This window comes from Gossypium arboreum, chromosome 7 (assembly GCF_025698485.1).
Source record: "Gossypium arboreum isolate Shixiya-1 chromosome 7, ASM2569848v2, whole genome shotgun sequence".
In the NCBI taxonomy this organism is placed as follows: Eukaryota; Viridiplantae; Streptophyta; class Magnoliopsida; order Malvales; family Malvaceae; genus Gossypium; species Gossypium arboreum.
In genome coordinates, this window is record NC_069076.1 from 5,692,191 (window position 1) to 5,704,570 (window position 12,380).

General features: G+C 25.9%; 1 protein-coding gene across 1 annotated transcript; it reads left to right on the forward strand.

Moving 5' to 3' along the window:
- The first annotated feature begins 4,032 nt into the window (after window positions 1-4,032).
- On the forward strand, window positions 4,033-6,355 carry LOC108481072 (peptidyl-prolyl cis-trans isomerase FKBP15-1-like). Its single transcript, XM_017784249.2, has 6 exons — window positions 4,033-4,201; window positions 4,385-4,434; window positions 4,822-4,884; window positions 5,394-5,484; window positions 5,616-5,720; window positions 5,932-6,355. The coding sequence occupies exons 1-6, from the start codon at window positions 4,135-4,137 to the stop codon at window positions 6,021-6,023; spliced, it is 468 nt and encodes a 155-aa protein (XP_017639738.1). The 5' UTR covers window positions 4,033-4,134; the 3' UTR covers window positions 6,024-6,355.
- Window positions 6,356-12,380: the final 6,025 nt, after the last annotated feature.

The window sequence follows — 12,380 nt, forward strand, 5'->3', positions numbered from 1 at the left end:
AATTTGGAATTAATTTTTACAAATTGGGATTTTTACTTATATAATAAAAAAACGAAAATGGGATATGTTGTATATTATTCACAAGAATGGTATATTTTAAAACAAAATTAGGTATAGTGAATGTATCAAGAGGCACTAATTATAAAAATTAATATTTTAATAAAAATAAATAAATTAATAAATTAAAGAAATAATATTTTAATTCAAAAAGAGGCGACGGCAAAATATCAGGTGGCACCCTTTTCATCTTGACTTTTACTTTTTTTTAGTTGAAGTGATTGTTATATAATTTTGAATTTCATACATTTGTTTTATGGAAATTAGAAGTTAGTCCATTTATTTTAATTTATCATAATTTGATCTTTGTATGCTTTCAATTTAAAAGTTAATTACATTATTTAATACAATTAAACTCGATCATCAAATTACTTACTTCAAGATCAACCGTTTATCAAATTTATATGGAAGGAATTAATAAAATCATCAATTCAACAATTTATATTTGGCGAATTAGAAAAGAATCAATGGATCAAGTTTATATGTTTTTATCAACAATTGGATTAATTTTAATAATGTACGAGGATTAAATTTTAACAAATTAAAGTAAAGGGAATAACTTCTCATTTTTATAAAGTAAAGAGATAAAATTCATAATTAGTCCTTTAAAACAAACTTGAAATACATAGGGTGAGGCAAGAAAATTTATTTAGGGCGGAATTAAATTTATATTTTACAATAGTAAAAATATAATTTCACCATTTAATAGCCTATATCTTTATCATTTTTAAAGATTAAATTAATTTTTATTATTTTGAGGGCCAAAGTGTAATTTTATCATTACTAATTTAAAATTTTATAAATTATAAAGGGCTTAAATGAAAAAAATCATTTTAAGGGGTTGGGGTCCCTGCCAACCCCCCTAGCTTCGCCACTGGCAATACTAGACATTATATGATTATCGTAAACATATATGATACAAAAAAAAAATTGAAACATAAAAACATAAACTTTTCAAAATTTACTAATTTGTCACGTATAAATTGTTGAATTGATGATTTTATTAATTCCTTGAATATGAATTTGATAAATGGTTGATCTTGAGGTAAGTAATTCGATGATCGAATTTAATAGAATTAAATAATTTGACTAAAATTTTAAATTAAAAATATCAAAGATCAAATTACGATAAATTACAATAAATGAACTAACTTCTAATTTCCATAAAATTGATGTATGAAGTTTAAAATTATACCACAACCACTCTAAATTAAAAAAAAATCATGAAAAGAGGTGTCGCCTTACATTTTGGCATCACCCTTTTAAAATTAAAATATTAATTTTTATATGTGATGCAAGCTAACATATTGAAGACACTTATTTTTACTATAAATAATCTACAATATATCTCATTTTCATAATTAATTTTTTTATTATCTAAATAAAAAACCCTACAAATTCACATATTATCGAAAAATATATTAATTTTTATCAACTTAATTGGTGCATCCTTATCATTAGGGTGTTCAAACTTTGGTTAAAACTGAATTAACCGACCGAACTGATTTAACTCAATTAATCGACCGATTAACCGATCTAGTTCGGTCAGAAGTCGGTTAAAGGTTTTTTAGAATTTCAGTTAACGATTAATTCAATTCGAAATCGGGTAATCAACTGACTTAATCGAATTAACCGAACTTAATAAATAATATTATATTATATATATTACGCTATTACTAGTTCGGTTAATTCGGTTAATCCGATCAAATGAACATTATAATTTTTTTGATATATTTTATACTTGTTTTAACAAAAAAAACATATAAATTTTTGGTTAATTTGATTAACCAGCAGAATTAACCAAAATATTTCAATTCTATAAATTTTTTTGAAAAAAATTCAGTTCAATTAATGATTAAAAAAATACTAATTCAATTCGATTAACTGGTTAAACATCCTACTTATCACCCCCAATCAATTGTGAGAACATTTTCATGATTCACTGTTGCCCATAATTATTCTTTATTTAAGAGTGAAAATTAATATATAGGAAATAATTCCTTATATAATTAATCAATATATTGTAAAAGGAATATTAGGTGTTAATAATTGCGCCTTAAAGTTAATTTCTCTTTCAAAAAAGCAAGAATAAAGTTCCTCTATACAAAAGTTAATTATTCTCCAAAAAAACACAAATAATAATTGAAAAGTCTTTCAAACCAAACATCAATGTATCCCTAAGACTAGACATAAGAAAAAAGAGTAAAACATTTCAAGTTCACTTTGGTAAAAGCTAATCCAAAGGGAGGATTGTATCAACTCTCGATAAATGATACTTTGAAGATTTCTTTTAAAGGAGTCGGTCTCTCTTTGCAACATTAAATTTTAAGAATAATCTGTTCTCATCCATGATACAATATTTATCTCTGGTAAAAAATAAAATGATTATTAAGGTTAATATACCATTCGATACATAAGTTTCTTCCAGTTTTGTACTTGAGTTGAATTTCAATATTCAAATGGGTACTTATTTTTTTCAATTTGATACTTGCATTTTTTTTCCCCTAATCAAGCACTTGAGTTTGAATTTACTTTTCAAATTGGTACTTGAGTTTTTTTGGCCCGATTGAGTATTTATGTTTTTTTTTTAACCATAACATGTGTTAAATATTCATTGGGTCACATAATGTAATTTGGTCTGAGTACCAAATTAGATATTGAAGTTAAACTTAAGTACTAAATTGAGAAATAAAACTCATGTGCCAAATTAAAAAAAAGAAACTCAAATATCAAATCGAAAATGAAAAAGGCTATGCCTTTATTTTTAAGAAACTATCTTGAAACCATAAGACCCGAAAATAACTTCCAATGATAAGATCTCTTAGCTAAATGGAAAGAATATTAGGCTTCGTCTATTTCATTGAAAATGATTTTTAAAAAATGACTTACTTTTTTGGAAAAATTGTATATTTCATAAAAGTTATTTCCAATGAAACAAACATACATTTGTGATTTTTTTTACTTTTCATTGTTTAATTGAGTTTATCTTATATCAATAAATTTATATTTTACATTGTTTTTGCATATATTAAAATTATTTTGTTAAATTCAAGTTCTTTACAACATTATTTTTAGTTATATGACTACTAAGTGACTATTTTTATTTAAAATGTAATATCAACAAAATTGACAAAAGAAAGTCAACAATGTTAACAATTGGACTTGATTTTCAAATTTGAAAACTAGAGGACTAAATTCTAAAAATAAAAGAATAGGGTCTAGATTCCAAAATTGTGAAGAGTATATGGACTTATGACATATTTTAACATTTATACTACAAAACATTTATTATTAATATATCTATAATTGTAATACATATTTATTATTAAAATATTAATATTGAATATTTTCAATAATATTTGAAGAATATCATTTAAAATTATTATTTTAAAATTTATTATTAAAATAAAATTGAAATATTAAATAATTTATTAAAATGATAAATTATATTAATAATTTATTATATGATTACATATAAATAGTTAACTGTGTTTAATAATATTTAAAATGATAATAATTTATATTAATATATTAATAATTTTAAATATTTCAAAAATAAAAATAAAATTTATTATCAATATAATAATATTAAATTTATTTAATTTAATTTTTATATAAAAATTACTCATAGGAGAGCTCTTTTCCAAAAAATGACTTACGCTTTTAAAATGATAAGTTATTTTATAGAAAAAAGAATTTATGTTCCGCTGACTAATATATTTTTTGTGAAACAAATACAGGAAATATTAAAAATATTTTCCATAAATTATTTTAAAGTAAAACAAAGGAAGCCTTATATTGTAGGGATGAGAATTTTGGGTTCGATCCGAAACAACTTTATTCGCCTTCATCAATTATCAAAAACAAACTTCCAATGATAAAATAGTGAGATAGATCCATTGGACGTCTAAAAGGCCTTAACATACCATAAGGCCTCCAATGGAATCCAGGAGGAAGATCATTTCAGCCCATTACCGTTACCGACGTCGCTTCCGAGGTTTTGTTTATAGAAATCCAAACACCAAAATTTTACAAAGTTCAGAGAGTTGGGAGAGTGAAGATCAAAGAAATTAAAAAATGCGATTCAGCAGGGCGTTGAAGGTTGCTCCGATTCTGCTTCTTCTGCTGATCCTTTTCACATTTGGTAAGTTTTCAATCCGATCAAATTTCATCTCATTAATCATACCGTCTCGTTGTTTCTAGATCTAATCAATTTTTTAAACTTAATTTCGCGTTTCGATTTAATCCTTCTTTTTTTATTTGTAAGGCAATTTACGCTACTGACGTTTATTATTGGCTTCGTCTTTTTTACTCTTCAATTCTTCAGCGAATGCCAAGAAGTCAGCCGATGTGACCCAGCTACAGATCGGAGTCAAGGTATATCTTTAAATGTGTTTAAACGGTATTTTGTAAGTGCTTTAGTGATTTAATCCGAGGTAATTACTTGTTCTTTTTTTTTCGTTTATATAATAATATAAATTCATTCTTCTTCGCTTGCATTGCTTTTTCATGGTTGTTTATCTGTGAGCATGGAGTTTGTTACTTTTGCTTATTTAATCACATCAAATGAATAATTTAAACTCTTAGTCTGCGTTGTTAGTTTTTACCTTATAATTTGGTAACAGCAGCTTTAGTTCCTGACCTTGCCTTTACCATGTTTGTTTGTTTGTTTGTTTGTTCATATATTAGAAATTGTTTCCTTTTTTATTGCCTTTCGTTGTTGCTTGTTGTCTTATTATGTATTTTTTCTTCACTTTTTCACAGCATAAGCCCAAATCATGCGAGTTTCAAGCTCACAAAGGTGATAGAATCAAAGTGCACTATCGGGTATGTTGGCTTCAGCTTGATATTTTATTTTTGTACTATAATTGCTCGCTTGACCCTTAAATGTAAGTAACAAATATTTGATTGTGGATTTTTTTGGTGAACTTTTGAGAAACATATTGGATCCTTCTTTTGAAAATTTGAATACTATAGTATCAATGGTTTCAACATCTCGAGCATGTTCCTTTTGTTGAATTTTGACAAGAGGAGTTCGGTTTAGACGTTTAGTAATTTTCTACATGATATTTTAAATTTCAGAGTGAAGGGCATTGACTTGGATAGTTTTGTGGGTGTTTTGTATTGTCACAAATGGATGTTCGTAAATTGTAATAATCCTTTGATTCTGCCATTTGTTCTCAGTTTTGAATCCATTTGTTTCTTTTCACTAAAAACTGATTAAAAGTAAATTACTAGTCAATTTGAACTTTTGAGAGCATAGTGCTCATTGAAACTTTTATGGTTGGAAACTTACAAGTAATTGTCTTTTCATGTATTGTGATCCCTTTCTGCAGGGGAAACTCACTGATGGAACTGTATTCGATTCAAGTTTTGAAAGGGGTGACCCAATTGAATTTGAGCTTGGTAGTGGTCAAGTAATCAAAGGTTTGTTCCCTCTAGCAACCACTCACAACCTTAAGCTAAGTTTCGGACAATGGTTCATTCACTTTATGACTGGATTGTTGATTGTTACATGCATGGAGTTGATTGATGCTTGAAAAAAATTCTCTTTACAGGATGGGACCAAGGACTACTAGGAATGTGTGTCGGTGAGAAGCGGAAGTTGAAAATACCCGCAAAGCTTGGTTATGGTGACCATGGTTCACCACCCAAAATCCCAGGTAATTCTTTTGTTGCTGTTGTCCTTAGATGGATGATAGTAACTACTTCAATGGCTTAAGTTGGTAACGATAACCAACTGTTCACTGCTCATCTAATTGGAGGACCAATGTTATTAAGCAAAGCAGCAATACATAATTGCATAAAAAGCCATATGCTTTTTATGGTCCAATGCAAAGGAAAATATGACAAAATTGTGGGTGTGCCAAACAGGTGGAGCAACACTAGTATTTGACACGGAGCTTGTTGCAGTCAATGGGAAGCCATCCAGCGGTGGGGATAATACAAGTGAAGATGAGCTATAATAACTGATGATAGGCACTTGTCTGAGCAGCTTTATCCTTTTACTACGTTTGTTTTCCTTTAAAAATGCTAGCAATGGTAAACCTCACCAGCCTTTCTGGCTGGGATTTAGAAAATAAATTCTGGTGCCATTTTTTCCAAAAGCAAAAAACTATTTATTGGTTCTTAGTTGGAGAAGCTAATATTTAATTTAGAATTTTTTTAAAAACAGATAGTATGGTTAAAGGGGAGCATTCGATTGAGTCGAGTCAAAAAAAATTTCGAATCAGAGTCGAGTCGAGTTAACTTAATGATTTTGCCTTTTAATTTAATGTTTAAAGATTTATTTAAACAACGTAGTTTTGCTTTTAACTTAATAATTTTGACTTTTAACTTTAAAAAAGGTAAATATTTATCAAAATGATGTATTTTTGTTTTTCTTATTTAGATTTTCGGATAACTCGAATTGTATAATTCATATTTAGAGTTAAATCGAAAATTTCGATTTTTTATTCAAGTTGATCTGAATAACTAAAATAACTTAAACTAATTAATTTAAAATTTAAATTTTTTATCGAATTTTTCAAATCAAATTGGATTTTGCTTGTTGTTAGAGAACAAGGTGGGTGATCTTGAAATTAAAATCATAGATGTCCCATGCGGTAGGATTAGTTGGTCATATAAAAGTTTTAGGCTACGTATTTATCATGAATTTATAGGATCAACCCAATGGTCTGAAATATTTTAATTAAAAATTGCTAATAAATATTCATTAACATGGATAAAAATTAAGAGTAGGAATTCTAAAACCTACATATAAATCTACATTATTAATTTTAAAATCAATTTCAAAGTTTGATTCACCATTCAATTTTAAGATCTATGCATTCAAGGTTTTCAAAGGCTCGGTTTAATAAATTTTAAATTTTCATCAAACTAAATTGAAATTAAAAAAAAAATATAGACTATATAAATAGTTACTCAATTATGTTCGTGTTTTTTATTCACTCAATTTTAAATTTTTTCAATTTAGGCACTGACATTAGAATTCGTTCATGTTTTGGTCAACCACAATTAAATTGATAACATAAAGTATTTTTTTAACTGGTATAATAACACATTTAGTCATCAATACTTGCATATTCTATCAATTTTATCCTAATTCTAAATAATTTAATAAATTTAACCCTTCACATTTATAAATTCTATCAATTTTATCCTTCAACTTTCTAACCAAAGCTTTCAGCTTTAACAATAGAGGCATTTCACATTTATTAATTGTTTTATTTATAGTTGAAATTATCCAATTCGGTATATAATCCTTTTATTTATATTTGTAAGAAGTTAGTGTTAAAATTAACTACTCACCATTAAAAACAATAAAATTTACAAATTTTAAAAATATAATATATAATAAATTTATAAATAATTTAACATTTGTAAAAAAATACTTTTTCACTTTGACTAGCATAATTTTAATTTTGAATTAAATTGGTAAATAATTTGACACTAAATCAATTATTAGTGATACACATTACTTATTATGGATTTAAAATTAAAACAAATGCTTACAAATAAATAGAACACGTAATAATCTCTTAATCAATTTATAAAATTAAAAAATCATTATCAATGTAACAAGGAAATCCAATTAATTCTTTCACATTATTTTTCTTATGAAAAATTAAATGTTAATAATTTTTCTTATGTAATTATTTCTCAAGACTTACAAAAGTAAAAACCTACTTGAAAATATAAATTAATAGATAACAACAAGTAGAGTCGTACCCACAGATATGGTAAAAATTAAAAACTAAAAACTAAGTAAAAGGGATTTAAAATTAAAAACTAAAAACTAAGTAAAAAGAGATGGTGAAATAAAATAAAATAAATCAATGGGGAAAAACTGTAACCAAAGGTGAAATTTCCGTTTAATTCATATATTCGATCGTCGACACAAAGATAACTTCAATGTCTTTAATAAATTAGTTCTAATTGTTGACTCTACTTCAAGTAACCAATCTATCCATACTTTTTCAGTAACCTAGAGGCAGGTCATTTGAAATTACTTCTCTAACCAATAAACAACCTCAAAACTCAACACCCAATATTTAACTTACCAGCAACATTAAGAACTAGAGAGACCTAATTATAACCAACAAACTCACCTCAACGAGGTTCATTTAAATTAGATCATACATCCACACTACATAACCATAAATTACGGCGAGTTATTCAGTTTGTCATTAGTATTAGAATGAATTAAAGAGTTAATTGACTCGGCAACCATTTTAAGCTATTGAATACTGATCATTTATTCAATAAACTTGAACAATTATAATTATATCAACAGATGTATGAATATTAAAGATGAAATAATAATTAAAGCATAAATTAAGTTTTACTGAATTTATTAAATTAAACTTTATGAAACCTTTGACTAGAAAAACGGGTTTAAAACCCATAAAATAAAGAAAAAAATAAAACATAGAACAATTATGTCTCAATCTCCTTTAATCTCAACTTAATAATGTCTATTTATAGGAAAAAAATAATACAATAGAGAAAATACAAAAATATTTTTAATTACATAAAGTAGAAATTTTCAAGATATTTTGGTAATTTTCGCATCAAACGACTAGGTCATTTTGGACGTCTTCCTGACACTTTTTGGCCTCAAGCTTTGACATAATTTTGGTTAGATCTTTCAATTTCCTTCGAATCGGTATATTATGAGTCCAAAATGGAGGTCTATAACTTAAGTTATTGTTAAAATACTGAATTTGCACGACACTGATAGTCCAAACAATAAAAACTTGTCAAAAATAAACTTTAAGCTCGTTTTTTTTCCAATTATTCTCTAAATCAAATATAAATAAAATGTAAATATAAATAATACATTTATGAACATAAATATCATTATTCAAGATATTTTCACAAATAAATAAAAAATTTACGTACTTAATTTCAAATTTTAAGAACCAACTTTGAGACTATTTCCCCTCCCAACGGCTTCCTCTCTCTTTTTTTTTCTAAAATACTGCCCTCCCTCCCCACGTTACTGTGTAGCCATGAGGCTAAGGGTGTTCAATAGGTTAACCAACCTGAATTATCATTAATTGAATTAATCGACTCTTTTAAATCTTTAATCGTTAACTAAATTAAAATTTTTTAAAAATTAACCGAACTAAACTTTTTCGGTTAATTTAGTTTGTTAACCGAAATTTATATATTTTTTATTTTTATTAACAAAAGTATAAAACATATAAAAAATTAAACGAATTAACCAACTGATTAATTTATATTTCTAAAAAATTAACCGAACCGACCGAATACTTATATATTTTAATATTATTTATTAAATTCAGTTAATCGATCGATTTCGAACTGAATTAACCGTTAACCGAACTTCCAAAAAATTATTAACCGACCCCCGACTGAATTAATTCAGTTAACTGATCAATTAACTGAATTCAATTAGTTAACCGAATTAATTCGATTTTAGTCAGAAATTTACCCCTATATGAGGCTACTTAAAAAGCCAAATTTGGCCCGCGGTGTGGGATATCTAAGTCCCCGTAATTTTGGCTTCCACAAGCATGGGAAGCCATGCATCAACACCATTTTTTTTTTTAAAATTTTGTAATATTTTAGAGTTTTAGTAATATTATAAAATATATAAAACTTATATGATAAATGTTTTTATAAACCAAGTTTAAATCATATTGTTTTCCTTTTTAATTTATTATATTATTTACTATTTTGTTAATTTTATGTTATATTTTATAAAAAGATTTTATCAAAAAGAGACAAACACACATAAAGAATTTAGGATGGGTTTGAATGGACAATACGTTTACCTGTTATTAGTGTAAAAACAGTGTGTCAGTTGTATTAGATATTATAACGATGCTACAGAATGAAACAAAAAATAAGTTAAATGCACCGTACCTAATCGCCCATCTAAACCCACCCTCAAAATGTTTACTGAAGATATAAAGCCTTTAAAAAAACATAAATGAAGAGGAAGTCAAAAGGATTATGAAGTATTCATAGAGAAGATTGACAAAAGCAAATTCAAAATCAAGAGAGTGAGATGAATACATTGACATGGTTGCAAAAATTGCTAGCATGAACTCGTACAACTAATCAATAAATCAAAATAAACAGTTAGTAGTTATAGAAAAAATATTTATTATATTTTCAAACAAGAACAAGATATCAATTTAACTGTCTTTATATTATTTAATTGAATAATTCGAGTGATCAATTAAAATTAAAATTAACTAATTTAATTAACTAACAAACATGACAAAGAACAGATTACAAAAATAATTGATTTACAACCAATAAGCAAAATAATACCCATGAAAGAATTCAACTAGATTTCATCTGTCACTATCAATTTAATTTATATAATTTCTTTACTTAGCACATTGATCCGTAAAAATCCATAAATTATACTAATATCTCTTTCGAGCATAAGAGCAACTGACACTAAGTTGATTAATTGAAATTTTTTTTCTCATTAAAATCCTTATTATCATATAAACTTGTGTTACGGATTCCCCTATTAAATTTGACTCTAATCCGATAGATTTATGACGTTCTATTTCTAGGATTGCATGTAACTCTACTCAATTACGCAAGATCTACTCTTAAACAAAGTTTATTCAACCTTCGATTTAAACATATCGAACATGGACCAATAATATAGAAATATTAAACCAATAATTTAGCACACATAATTGAAAGCAATAAACTAAATATTTATTGCATAAAATAAAAATTAAATGACAGAATACATTATAGGGTTCATCTCCCTTGGGTATTTAGAAAATTAGTTCATGCTTAAAGATAAAAACATCCAAGACATAATATAACCAAAAGAAATAAGGAAACTCGTGATAACAAAGAAAGTCGGCTCCAATGGTGTTTTTCAAGTTGTTTTCTTAAATATTTTCTAACGGCTCTCTCCTATCTTCTTGTTTTTGTCATTTATACGTCTTAGAATGCCCGGCATTCCAGTTTTCGCTCCCAAATGCTCTATTAAGCATCAAAACATGAATTGAAAAGATTAAGAACATAAAATTCACAACAAATATCGAATAATCATCTAAAAACATATTAAGAATGAGGTTAAGATATGTTATTTTTAGCACTTATCATTTCACAACACCTTCCAAGAACACATCTCTTACAAAAACATTATTCACCAATAGAGTGTACATTGCACAATTGATCAATACCGTTCAACAAGGTCTTGTCCAAGGGTTGAATAGCCTGCCCGGCTCAATAAGTCAAGCCTTGGACAAGAATTTTTGTACCTTGGGTCAGCTCGGGATCAATTTAAATAATAAAAAATATTTTTAAATTTAAATTTAATTATAAAAAATATATTTTAATATAGGCTTTTTGGGCTGGTGGAGCCAAAAAGAGGCACAATTCTATTCGATACCATTCTACTTACATAATCGAAGTTATTTTTAGCATTAAAGTTTAATGGGATTACAAAGATATCATTATACAGACATACTTAGTAACAATGTATTTCCTTACTATTAAATTTTAGGTTTAAGTTGACTATTGGAGTTATGGATGAGACCACTACAACTTTTTTTTGTGCTATTAGATGAATCAAAATTTGTTCTTGCAAGCATTAAGAAGTTTGTTTAACAAGTCCTTATTAATTCACAAAATTAAGCAATTAATCATAATTGATTTTATTAAAATTAATATATTATCTCTTTTACAATATATAAAAATTATATTAATATATAAAAGAATTAATTTATAAATTAAAAAATTATCTCTTTAATATATAAAGTAAATGTATAAAATTATTTTAAATAATAATATTTCAATTTTTCGTTTTAACATATTTTTCTATATTTTTCTTTCAATTTTTTCTATGTGTCATCAAGTCTTTTAAAATTTTTAGTATTAAATTAAAAATAAATGTTATTTTAATTAATATGTGAATCATACAGGAAAGAAACTAGTTTATATATAAAGAAAACATAGGCATGAATCTAAAAGAAAAATTAGATTAAAATTAGCAAGAAGTCTTTCAACTCATCACAAATTTAGAATTTAGTTCTTATACTTTTATTTCTAGAAATATGATCACTCACTCCTCAAATTTCAAAATCGATCCAACTATTAATATCTTTAAAACTATTTTGCTAAATCATTTTTTTAGTTACATATCCACCTAGTAGGGCCTTTTTTTATTTCAAAATGTTACACAAAAATTAAAAATATTAATAATTTGACTTAAATTTTAAAATTTAAAAGTAAAAAAAATAAATTTCTGAAAATAAAAACTATATAAAACCTATGATACAAAAGTTTTGTAAGACAAAATAAAACGATAAACT